Source organism: Anas acuta, chromosome Z, assembly GCF_963932015.1.
Source record: "Anas acuta chromosome Z, bAnaAcu1.1, whole genome shotgun sequence".
Lineage (NCBI taxonomy): Eukaryota > Metazoa > Chordata > Aves > Anseriformes > Anatidae > Anas > Anas acuta.
Genome location: NC_089017.1, coordinates 45,537,325 through 45,549,484, shown reverse-complemented (window position 1 = coordinate 45,549,484; position 12,160 = coordinate 45,537,325). Strand labels below are relative to the sequence as shown.

Sequence of the window (12,160 nt, the reverse complement as noted above, 5' to 3'; positions counted from 1 at the left end):
CATCCCTAAGCAGAGCAGAAGATAGTGTATTAGCATGGCTTTTGTTTTAGAATGTAATTGGAATGTAAGGGAGAATTCCCATTGCCTTTGTGTTGTTTTTGTGTTGATTGCTTGGAAAATTTTGAAGAAACTCTCTGGGTTTCTTGCTTCCATTTTATAGTCTGAAATCGGTGGCACTAGTAGAAATTGGTTTGGAGCTAATAAATATTGTTTCCATTACAGATTTTCTTCTTTTGGCTCTATTACACTTTTTTTTTTTTTTCCTTATTTCTTTCTCAGAAGTGACTGGGAGTAGTTCAAATACTAAGACAAAAGCTTGCTGTAGTAGATATGATAGCCTTAAGTGCAACACATTCATCCCATGAGAAGAAAAAAAATCCACTTGGTGTTCACATATGAGTAACAGCTATATCAAATTGTGCTGATTGTTCTAGAGGTATGACTGTTTCACTGAGAGTGTGCTGTCCTTAATCAAGTGTCCTTTTCATTTACAGTGCATTTACAGACCTCTTCCCCATTTCAAAATCAGCATTTAGGATACACTCCTCAATTTCTTCATGTCTCTTAAAGACTTGCAACTTAAATGTACTAACAATCTCAATGCATATTTCATTTTATCTGCTGCTAGGGAGCAACATTTTTTTTTGTCAATGAAAAGCCAGTCCAGGATAACAATAGATGCAGTAGGCACAGCAAAGGCTGCTTGTGGGGCTATGTGTATGGTTGACTAATACAAAATAAAATATAAGTCACTCTATTTTTTTAGGACAGGGGTACCGTAAGTTCCAATAAAAGTAAGGCCAGATAATGAACACTGTTTTTTTTCATGCCATTTATTTTGCACAGTCCTTTCAGAATCATATGAGAACAGTTGCATTTTCTTCAATGGTTTCTGTCATTATGCAACTCCAGCTTTGAAAGCTGCTCCTCAAACTTTTGAATGTCTACTCGATGCTTCATTAGGAACTTTCCATTTAAATGGAAAACAGGTATGTCATATTTGTACTTATCATACCATGCAGAGTTCTCTGGAAGGGTAATATCCACTTCCTGCAAAATAAACTGTCACAGAAAAGAAATATGTTAGTACATACTAAACACTGAAAAACAATATCTGATTGTCTTTTAATCAAGTTTCTTCCTCAGAAATGCAATGTTTTCATTGTGCTTTTGGATTTATTCTTCCAAGTCACAGATAATTGCTCATTTTGTGGATACAAAAAATAAGCAGCCACTGTCTTTGGCTGGGTATCTGCAAACAACTCTTGCTTTAGTCCAGCAAGGTATTTTTGAATCCCTGTGCAGAACCACTCTCCTTTGAGCATAAGCTACAACAAATATACAGCTGGAAACACAATAGCTTCATGTTAAGCTGCAGAGTGCAACACCTCTTTAATGTTGCTACTAACAATTTCTTCTTTCAAGAAAGACATCAAATCTTTGTTGAAGAACAGCAAAAACTGTTCAAATATTTGAACTATATTTGGTAGCCCTGCATCAATACCAGTATCCTTCCCAAATTATATCATTTCTTGCCTCATAAGAGTTGCAAACTCCTCTACCAGCAAGAAAAATAGTATCTATAAACACAGTGGTTTTAAAACTTTTGCAATTAAGTGTATGTTGGTTTAGTTTGCCAATAGATATTAGAGTAGCCTTGTTGCAAAATGTTTTTGGATAATGAGTTTTATGGAAATCAGTTCTGAAATTGTCTTGAAGAGGTCACCCATGAAAGAATACTGGATGCAAATAAATCCAAGCAATTTTCTTTCCCAAATAAAGAATCCTGATTAGCTATTCTTTCTCTATATAAACTGTACAGTATTACGTTACCCTTCTCTTATATGGCTCGAGCACTTCTTTTGCTTCATCACACAGAGGGCAAGGTTTCTAAAGGAAAACATTCAGACCATCTTAAAGCATGCACTAAAACACACAGATCATTTATAGCATCAAGTGACATAACAGACAGGAGTGGTCATTACTGTAAATGTGGGTTCCCTCTCCCATTTCTCTCCTACATCTTATTGCTTCTAAATCTTTACTGTTGCAGAATGGATGAAATGAAAAACTACTCTTGCTTCCCTCACAAAATTTATACATTTGCTGTTATTTTTCTCATGGTACAAACAAACAGTTTTCAACTGCTATTCTAAAAGTAAAGGGCACAGTTTAGGTGTTTTATCCTCCCCCCCCGCCCCCCCCCCCCCCCAGTATATTTCAGCTGTAATGGGTATTAAAAGTGTTGCCATCTCCAGCTGGAAACAACTGCTGGTACTGCTTTTGTCAGAAGGGGAATGAGGGAGTCAACATGATCAACTCCTAGTCTACTTCAGATCAAGTCACTGGGGGCAGTTCAAACAGGGAAAAAAAAAAAAAAGTAAGTTAAAATAACATGGCTGAGTTTGGCTCATAGGAATTAAGTACAATTGCTTCCTTCCAACCTGCACAGCTGGGAGGATAGTGAACCTCCATCAAGGTGAAATGGAACACAGCTTCAACCTGTGATGGGGTCAGATTTTCCAATAAAACCTCTCGTTTTTGAAAATTTCCTAGTCTTCCACTACAGTTATACAGCTGTCTTTTGCTGATCATGCATCATGATTGTTAGAGCAATGCATATCTGAAGAACATGAAGGCATGTTGCTTCAGCATTCAGTAGTAGCATTTGGCCTATAACTCACATAACAAAGTAGACAGCAGCAAATATGGTGGCTCCATCCCTCTGCCATGAAATACCACTCACAGCTGGGAAGTATTTACTTCTCTCCCTTCAACTTAAAATCTTCTTTACACACAGAGTTAATCTGAAATAAGAAATAACTATTTCCTGTGTGTGAATTAATTTGGATTAAATACTCTACTTTTAATTCACATCTGATCTAAACTGTCTTTCATACAGACAAATCCTTATACTCTGAAAACCTATGCAACCTGCTAAAGGTCAACAGTCCTGTATGAGGAGCTAGTTCTTGACGCTTTTGCATGGAGAGACATACTAAAGACTCAAAGGTATGTATCAGTAATGGAGACAAATGTTCCTGAATCCTATTTTGCAAAGTCTCAGGCTCCTTACAGAGGGAGTAGGATGTACACAGTTCTGTGGAAAGCATTCTAACAGTCACACAAAAGTATTAAAAAAATTAAGCTGATTCTTAGCAAAGAATATGCTTTTACTCTTGCCCTGTTGACAACCTTTACCACTACATGGCACTAAAAAGATTGGAGCTGGTTTAAAATCAGACTGTAAACTATTTCAGTGAACAGTGACATTTGCTTAAAGGTCCATTTATATTCTAGCATATTTTCAGTACAAGTGTGCCCTAAAGTAGGTCTCTGCTGTGACTTTATCTTTGTAAAAGGGCTGCCTGGATGAAGCTGAGAAAATCTCCCATCTGAGAGGTATGTTACTGTGGCAAGCAGGACTCCTATTGCTGAGGTAGCAATACTAAATACCTTACTAAAGTGACCAATGTTAGGCTGTTAGCTAAATCTGTTAGAATGTACACGTGGTGGAAGACAGTTTTATTTCCGCAGATAATTCTCATTTATGCTGCATACTTAGACTGAAGTTTTGTGCTCATTTTAAGCTGGCACTGATGGTGAACGAAGCAGGCCCATCTTCCTGCCAGCGCTTCTTTTGTGCTGGCATAAGTACTCATAAAGCTGCAAGTAAAGCTAGACAGCAGAACTGATCTGACTTACAGTAATCTTGAGGAAAAAAAAAAAAGTGTTCTTTTTTCCTTAATCCTGGAGCAGTTGTTATATGAATACATGTGTGTTGGCATAAATGGAGCCTGTGAGGGAGAAAACCATTTGGCAGTGCTAGCATCTACCAGTTTGAAGAGGTCACAGAAGCCATAACTCTCTCCTGCCTTTTCCTCCTTATACTTAAAAATACAAAGGAAGGAAAAATGTAGTTAAGTAGCATTAACTAAGAGTGCTGACTAAATTTAAAGCAGTCTGTATTCTGCTTTGCATCTGCCAGTAATATCAGACACAAAAAACATTTTACATTAAAAACATGTTCAACCAAAGCGGCCAGTTAGAGAACTACTTGAACCCTGCTCCCAGAAAACTTGATTTCATACAGTTTTACTAGTATAAAATTTTATGACACAAAATGATACAGAAGAGCTTTTTTCCAATTATTAACCCAAAGCTAAGCTCATTATTCCCTACTTTATCACATCCTGACTGTGAGTGAACTGATGCTGAATCAGGCAGGGAGAGAAGAGACTTTTAACTTTAAAGTATAGTACATCTTAAAGAATGTATTCCACTGATTAAGAAACAACTGGTACTTTTTTTTTTTTTAAATCTATTCCTACATTCCACAGTTTAAACATTCCTTTATGGGTAGGGATGGAATGAACAAACATTGTGCAGGAGAAGGAAATAATTTTAATCAAATCCCTCATCAACAAATACCTCCATACTGATTTCAACATTCTCAGTGCTTTGCATTTTTTAGCTTTTCTCCTCTCAGAGACCTCAACGGCTACGTGAACCATACAAATGCATCACAGACTGCAGTGTGCCGTCCTGACTAAAAGTGGAGAAGATCTCTGCAGACAATGTAGGCCCTTAATCACAATTTGTGGAAGGTGACAGTTCACAGATGACCATTCCTGCTCATCACATATGCTTAAGAATAACTGCTCATGCCACAAAGCTTTTTCTGTATTTTATTCCTGTTAGCTTTACAGAGCCAATAAAGCAAAAGGGAGTGAAGCAGAATTTTCTTTTTCTTCATACACTATCAATACTGCTTTGATATATTTTCAGTCTCACAGTTTGCACTGAAATTAAACGTGAGTGCTTTGGAGAGCCTGCTTTGACTGCTCATGCTTGTCCAGAGCAGATTAGGTATGAAAACTCATCTTTGATGTCCATTTCCAGGATAAAACACTGGTAGTCACAGAATAATTTTCCACTAGAAAATGGACCATAGTGCCAGTGAGATTCAGCAGTCTTGAAGTCTCCATTTGTTGCTTGTAACTACTTCTTTGTGAGAGGAGTGTGCTGTAAAGCCTAGAATCTAAAGAAATCCCCAAAGCAGAATACCCAATACTACACAAAAAGCCAAGCTGCTTCATCTGGGATTCACATATATCAAAACTGATATATATGCAGTCTTGCCTAGCTTTACATTGTAAACTACTTTTACCTTGGTGAACAAAGTCAACACTGGCTTATTTGCACTGGCTGAACACAGTTGTCTTCCCAGTAGACGGGATGAATATCTTGCTAGATGCATGGCTCTGCTTAGAAAACACAGCACCATAATCCTGCTAAGGCAAAAATAAAATGTGTAGTTTAATTGTTTTGCGATAAGTTAAAACTTATGAAATTTAATTTTAAAATTAATGTGGAGCAGTTCTAAAGTACACAATCAAACCATTTTCACAGCTTTTTTATGTTCACAGTATCAACATATTAGTCAGAAAAATATGTCAGTATGTGATTGGCCAGAAAGAACTTGGGGTAGCTCCAGAACTGTAGCTTCATCTAAAAAACATTATATTTTCTTGCTGAAATGCCTCTTTTAAATTCTGTAACATCGATGCTGACATAAATGCATTACGGTGTTTCAACTCGATATGTGCCAGTAAGAATTACGTGATATTAACAAAATGCAAAGTGAATGCTTTGAACCTCTGTAATCTTGCTACAGTGCTTGACATATTCTACTTAAAATTATTCCATCAAACAACTAATCTCTACCTAATCGGAATATTAAAATAATGCTTCCTGCAGCAAAAGAAAAGCTGTAGCCAAGACATTTTAACTCAGCAACATTAAAAAAATGCACATTGCCCTGAGTCCATAATGCAACAGCAAATTAATTTATGAAAGATGTTGATTTGTTTCTGGTTTCTTTGGGGTGGTTTAAGAAAGCTGATTAAAAGTAGTCTTGTTGAAGGGTACCATACTGGAGTTTTGAAGTCATCTATTTCAAGTAACATTACTAACAACAGTGCTTCCTCCCAGGTTGCATCTTAATGTGATCTTTACAAGACATTCTGGGTCTCGGAGGTAAAAAGTAGAAGCAAAAGGGAGACTGCACTGACAGTGGGCAGAGATGATACACAGTCTACACTGTGGCAATCAAGTTGGTTTTACATAAAGCCAAATGGTTTCTGTTTAATTTCTGTTCAAGCGCAACTTGCCTGAAGTTTTACTAACTACAGCTGATCACAAACATAACGTGAGAGCACACATTATATGTTTGAGCTCCTTCAGTGTGAGGTATACTGTAGAAGAAAAGGACTGTTGCAATTGATAAGCATGTTTTAGGATGTGCAGCAACAAAGAGCCCAGTGCTTTCACTGGATTTCTCAGTACTAATATTATACAGTTGTTATGGTTTAACCTGGCCGGCAGCTAAACACCACACAGCCGTTCGCTCACCTTTTCCCATTTCTCTCCCCCATCCCAGAGAGGGAGGGGGAAGTGAAGCCTGTGAGTTGGGATAGGGATGGTTTATTAAGACAGGAAAATAATAACAATAATGATGATAATAGTACTACTACTAATAATATGTATGAAACAAGTGATGCACAGTACAATTGCTCGCCACCCGCTGACCAATGCCCAGCCTAACCCCAAGCAGTCCAGCCCTCTTCCCCTGACTAGCCACCCCTATCTATTGCTCAGCGTGACATCTGATGATACAGATACCCCTTTGGCCAGTTTGGGTCAGCTGTCCTGGGTCTGTCCCCTCCCAGCTCCTGCTGCACCCCCAGCCTGCCCGCTGGCAGGACAGAGTGAGAAGCTGAAATGTCCTTGGCTTGTGCAAGCATTGCTCTGCAACAATTAAAACATCAGCATGTTATCAGCACTCTTCTCATCCTAAGCCAAAACATAGCACCCTACCAGCTTCTACGGGGAAAATTAACTCCGTCCTAACTGAAACTAGGACAGCAGTATTATGTATTTTAAGAGAAACAGTTTAACCAGCATGTCTACTACAGAACACAAAACACTGCAGTGGGATCTAAACTTAAGGCTACTTAGCAGCTATGTTTCTAAGCAACAACCATGACAAAAATCAAACACATGACTTGACACTGCTCCACCTGCCTTAGGGCCACCCATTTTTCCACAGGACATGGATAAGGGTGCCCTGCCATATTTCCAGAAAAAGTTTAAACAGAACAAATACAAAGAAAACTTGGTATCCATTGAAAATTGTAACTGGGGTGGCCAAATTTCAGGAAAAATGTACATATAATTTTTTTTCCTTTTTTATTTTTTTTTTTCTTCTGACCACCTTGAAAATGCTGGTTAAAACGGAATATTCTGCAACAAACAGGTTTCTGTGTTTGGGTTTACTGTCTACCTTGGTCCAAAAAGGGTTCTTCAGCTGCAGGCGTCATGCTTGGCACCAGTTTGAGAGTCAGCTGCCGGGGCAGAGCAGCATGCCTGCTGTCCCTGCGAAGCAGCAGGTGACCAGCACGGCACAAGCTGCTATTCCTCAGGGTGCACAGCAGTGCATGTGTTTCACTTAGCCAGCTGGAAATCTAATTGTCCAGGATTTTACACAGCAAATACACAAACACAAAAATCAGCTTTGAGCATTTTGGGGAAAAAAAAATATGCAAATCTGAATGACAGTGACTAGCCTCACCCATAGTTAGAAATGTTTAGGTCCACAGCAAATAGCTGCCCAGAGAGGATGCGTTTTTGGCACAACGAAGTGCAGCATGTTGGCCAGCTCACGTGCAAGATAAAAACGTCAAAACAAACCATTTGCATTCTGGCAAGTTTTTAAAGGAATGCTTCAGTTGCCAGCCTAGCAAGACAAATTTTGTTCCTTCAAAACAAGGGAAATGCTCCTCAAATTGTTCTGTGACCAGCAGAATGAGTAATGCCTAGATTTCCATGGATCTTATTCCCCCACATACATACACTATGTGTATAAAATGACTCTGGTTCCCTCCTTTATCACCAATTTTTAGATCTCTCCATCCTCAGATAAATTTGAGCCCAATGAGACTGCTCCTGCCAAAACACCAGCCTAAGGGGAACAGATGAAACAGTATCAATACCTAAGCTTCAGGATCTCACAAGAATAAAGAAACTAGTGCAGGGTTTTACCCCTGCCCCCCTAAAATTTCAAATAATCATAAGCAACACTACCCTGAGAATTCAGGAGCAAATCCTCATTGACCAGTACTACTACTGAAACAGGAGTCTGTCATTTTCAGAGTTTGCATGCATCTGTCTGAATGTTTTTATAAGTAACCTAAGGAAAACAGAACCCTGGCTGTCAATTCATTCACCTCTGGAGAATGACACAGAGGCCATACTGTCATGGCAGTTACAAAAAAAAAATCTAAGGACTAATCCTGGTTCATAAAATGACACCAGACTCAGTCCAGGCCTCAGACTTGCTCTGCTCTTCCGCCAGCACAAAGCAGTCTAGCCCTGAGGGGGGTGACATATCGTCAGAGGGCATCGTGTTAATGACACAGAAATGGCACAGAAAATACAGCTTGTCTTCCCTGCTTCTCTGAAGCCCACAGCTGCCAGACAGCATCATTATGAAGGAGAGCAGTCAGAACAGCTGCATTTAACCTGGGCTAAGGCAAGGTGCTAGCACAGAGCAACTTGAGCTTCTCAGGACCGCAACTAAGGTTCTGCTACAGCAGATATTTGCTTTTAAATCAGTTTTACTAATTTTATTGGGTTAAATAAAAAGGTTTTGGATAAAACCAAAGAGCTGTGGTTCTGCAGGAACCCTGAAGGTTTCTAGTATTGTGAAGGGTTAAGCATAACTGCTATTGATCAGGAGCTGATGAAAGGGAATATCCCAGCATTCATCAGGCAAACCTACTGCAGCAGCTCCATTTATCTGAACAGCATCACGTAAACCAGTGGGTTCCCAACACCAGCTTGCACAGGGCTGGAAGGCAGAGCTCCAGCCCCACGGATCATTTGCATGCCAGTTTCACGGCTGACAAAAAGAAAGGGAAGCATCACAGAGGTGCCCAGTGGCGTTCACATCCTGTTCACATTTGCATCATACATGTCTGTTGTCACAAGGACTAACCTGCTGAAAGCAAACATAAAATCTCTGAACATCATTATTCTAGGCTCCTCCTTAGCCTACCTCTAAGTAATTATAAAGACTTGAGAGACAGAATTAACATGTAAATGCAAAAAGGAAGGATGCTTGTAAACTGAAAAGCCCTGCCTCCCCTATAGTACGACTGTACACAGTGATTTAACAAATGATGCTTGCAAATCTAAACTTGGCCCAGAGTGCGTTTCACAAAGCCAAAAGGGATTCATTGCCTGTTAACACAATTTCCATCACCTAATAAATTCTGGCGTGCTGCAAAAATAAAATGTGAGACTAAATCTAGCCATTATTCGGATGAGATAATTACCTGTAAAAACCTTAGGTTAGCATCAATCATTGAAAGGTAAGTATGGCTGACTTTTCCCCAACCGTGTGCTTTTAACGATGCCACATACTCTTAAATAGTCTTAGCTTCAAGTCACCAATATACTTGTGCTATGTGTTTCTGAATGCTTTACACACATTATTATCAATGTTTTCAGACAAGATTACATCCTCTTTGCTTTCCAGGCATTTCTCTGCATACAGTGTACACTGATACAGTACTTCATTCTGTAACCCTAATGTGGGGTACCCAGCTGAACTGCTTGTCTTAAAGAAACGTTGCCTATACTGCTGACTCCTTCTCTCTGATTATTCCTCCTTTTAGTGTGACACAGCAGCAGCTGATGAAAAGGCAGAAAAGCAAGAGGATGCAAACGTGGGAATACAGGCTGAGGGCCCGAGCGAGCGGCAGCTTCAAACAGCCTGCTCCTGCAGATCCTGTTTCAAAACCAGCTATGGCCACCAAAGAAAGCGCAGGTGCTGGCAGTCTCTGTTCTTTTCGATTTGATACTTACCAGGGAAATGGCAAACAACAGAACAGGGTGCCACTGTGAGCTGGGAAGCCAAAAAGCGTGGCTGCTGAGCTCCCCGCAAGGCTTTTACCCCACCAGCCGTCCAGAGGAGGCACGCCAATACAGGAAGACCTCGACCTTCAACCTTGCAGAGCAGGCATGTCATTATAAAGTTTGGTTTTTTTTACACTAACTTTGTTACCCTAACTAAATCCCACCTGCCCCCGCCCACCCCCGCTCGCCCCCTCCGGCCGCTCCTGCGCCACCACCGCCCTCTGCCGAGGGCTCCTCCAGCACCATGGCGGCCGCCACCAGCCCCCCCGCGGCCTGCCCCGCGGCAGCCTCAGCCGCCGGCCCCCGCAGCCCGTCCCGTCCCGTCCCGTCCCGGTGAGCCCGGGGCCGCCACGCACCTTGCCTCCGGGCAGCGGGGGGCGGCCAGGCCGGCCCCGCTCCGCTCCCGGCCCGCCACAGCCGCCAGGCCTCGGCCCGCAGGGAGGCGGCGGGGCCCGGCGCCGCTCGGCCGCCGCCTGCTGGCAGCAGCGGGGCTGCCGCCTGTCGCCGCCCCCACCGTGTGAGGAATAGTAATAATAATAATGAAAATAATAAAAAGGGTTTATCGAAAAAAGGGTGTATCGAAAAGCAGCCGCGCTGGCTTCTCCTCCGGCCCGCTCAGCACGCGGGCGTTGGATGAGGAGGGAATAGCTCTGGATGAAGCAGCGACAACAAACACACACAAATCCAACCCAAAACACCCCCCCCCACCCCTCCCCAAATAAACAAACAAACAAAAAACATCATCAGTACGTATCGTTAAAGCACATAGAAATCACAGCGGTTCGTAAACATACCGCAAAGGAAGCAGAAAGGTGTGGGGAAAATACACTGAGAAGTTGCAGGCGGCTGTGGCAGAAAGACCCCAAATTTGCCCTAAGCGCAGGGCTGACCCTGCAGCACTTCTGCTCGCTCTGCTTAACTGGCTCCAGGTTGAGTAAGTGAGCTTTAATTCAATTTATTTCCTTTGAAAGTGAAATAAGTCTGATGTAACAAAAGGAAGCAGTGGACCTAAACTGTCTCTTTATCGGTAGGTAATTCAGTTTTAGCGAGACTATCCACTTTCCTGTGACTCAAAAAGCTGCAATATAGACAAAATGGATTTTTTTTTAAAGATGTGATTTCCTTCCCTCCCTCTCTCCTTCCCTTCCTTCCTTCCTTCCTTTCTTCCTTCCTTTTTAAAAATCTTTTAACATTTAATGCAGACACCAACTATATTCATGACTGGGAGGAAAGTGTGGAAGAAGAGTGGCACACTACAGACATCCTTTCTAAGCACAACACTCCACTTCTATTTACAGCTTGAAGCATTACCTGTTATGTGTGCTAAGCAGATTAGTGGATGATACGAAGCAGGGATTAGCAAGAATGTTTTTGAGTATATGAGTAAATCCAAACTAAATTGTAAATGTAGTTTACACATTACAAATTAACACAACTGGATTCGATTAAGTATAAAAGAGGTTAATCTAAAAATGCTATCAAGCTGACACTCCTGAGGAGTTTCCCTACTGAAACGAATTGCCACATTCTTCTCTGAAACCATGACCTTTTTGTCCCTTCCATTGAGACGGATACTTGTCCACAAGAGAGGGCCCTGGGATCTTTTGATATTTGTCTATGTACAGAAATGGGCAGTATTTTAGTTTCCAGGTGTATTGGTTTTTCTTTCTCCAGGGAAGTGTTTTAAATAAATGATAACAGGTGTTCACCTCTGAGGAATAAAAGCTGTAGGCTCATCTTCCTTTAGTCACTGTATTTCTCTCAGGGGTTTGGTTGTGCTTTTGTAGTTATTCCTGTGCTGAGAGAGGGAGACAAACCTTCTGGGGTACAACTTCAAGTCAGCTTTCCCTCCTCATCTGTGCTTGGAGAAACACATCAGCATGCAGCGGGAAAGCCTGCAGGAGAGCAGTCTTACCCTGCCGACGTGACATACCTAATTAACTAGCAGAGTAAACTAATGTGTCTGCTGAGGATTAGTCAGCTTCCAGTGACTCATTTTCAAGCCTTATCTTAATCCCTTCAGTTGAAGAGAGGTGTAATGCTGGCAGCTAACTCTGGCTGTTCATTTTTGTGTCAGAATCAGAAATTCCAGTGTCAGACTTGAGTGTTTGGCACTGGTGTAAGCCAGACCTGTACAGTCTCACTTCAGGCAGTGGGTGAACCAGCTCACACCTGGCTG

General features: G+C 41.3%; 1 protein-coding gene across 6 annotated transcripts; it reads right to left on the bottom strand.

Moving 5' to 3' along the window:
• Nucleotides 1–805: 805 nt before the first annotated feature.
• On the bottom strand, nucleotides 806–10,905 carry CZH5orf63 (chromosome Z C5orf63 homolog). 6 transcript variants are annotated; one of them, XM_068667089.1, is made up of 5 exons: nucleotides 10,338–10,448; nucleotides 9,931–10,072; nucleotides 5,171–5,294; nucleotides 1,834–1,890; nucleotides 806–1,062 (listed from the first exon to the last, which is right to left on the bottom strand). In XM_068667089.1, the coding sequence occupies exons 3-5, from the start codon at nucleotides 5,285–5,287 to the stop codon at nucleotides 883–885; spliced, it is 354 nt and encodes a 117-aa protein (XP_068523190.1). In that variant the 5' UTR covers nucleotides 5,288–5,294; nucleotides 9,931–10,072; nucleotides 10,338–10,448; the 3' UTR covers nucleotides 806–882. The 6 variants fall into 6 exon arrangements, with proteins under 6 accessions (XP_068523190.1, XP_068523192.1, XP_068523191.1 ...); XM_068667091.1 differs by having other exon boundaries at nucleotides 5,171–5,291; XM_068667090.1 differs by lacking the exons at nucleotides 9,931–10,072; nucleotides 10,338–10,448 and adding an exon at nucleotides 10,776–10,905 and having other exon boundaries at nucleotides 5,171–5,291.
• Nucleotides 10,906–12,160: the final 1,255 nt, after the last annotated feature.

Excerpts from the sequence above, each read along its gene's own strand:
- CZH5orf63 (XM_068667090.1), bottom strand. The coding sequence starts at position 5,287 with ATGGTGCTGTGTTTTCTAAGCAGAGCCATGCATCTAGCAAGATATTCA. Across the intron at positions 1,891-5,170 it reads TGTTGACTTTGTTCACCAAG|AAACCTTGCCCTCTGTGTGA; the intron begins GTAAAAGTAGTT and ends GTTTTCCTTTAG. Across the intron at positions 1,063-1,833 it reads TCGAGCCATATAAGAGAAGG|TTTATTTTGCAGGAAGTGGA; the intron begins GTAACGTAATAC and ends TTTCTGTGACAG.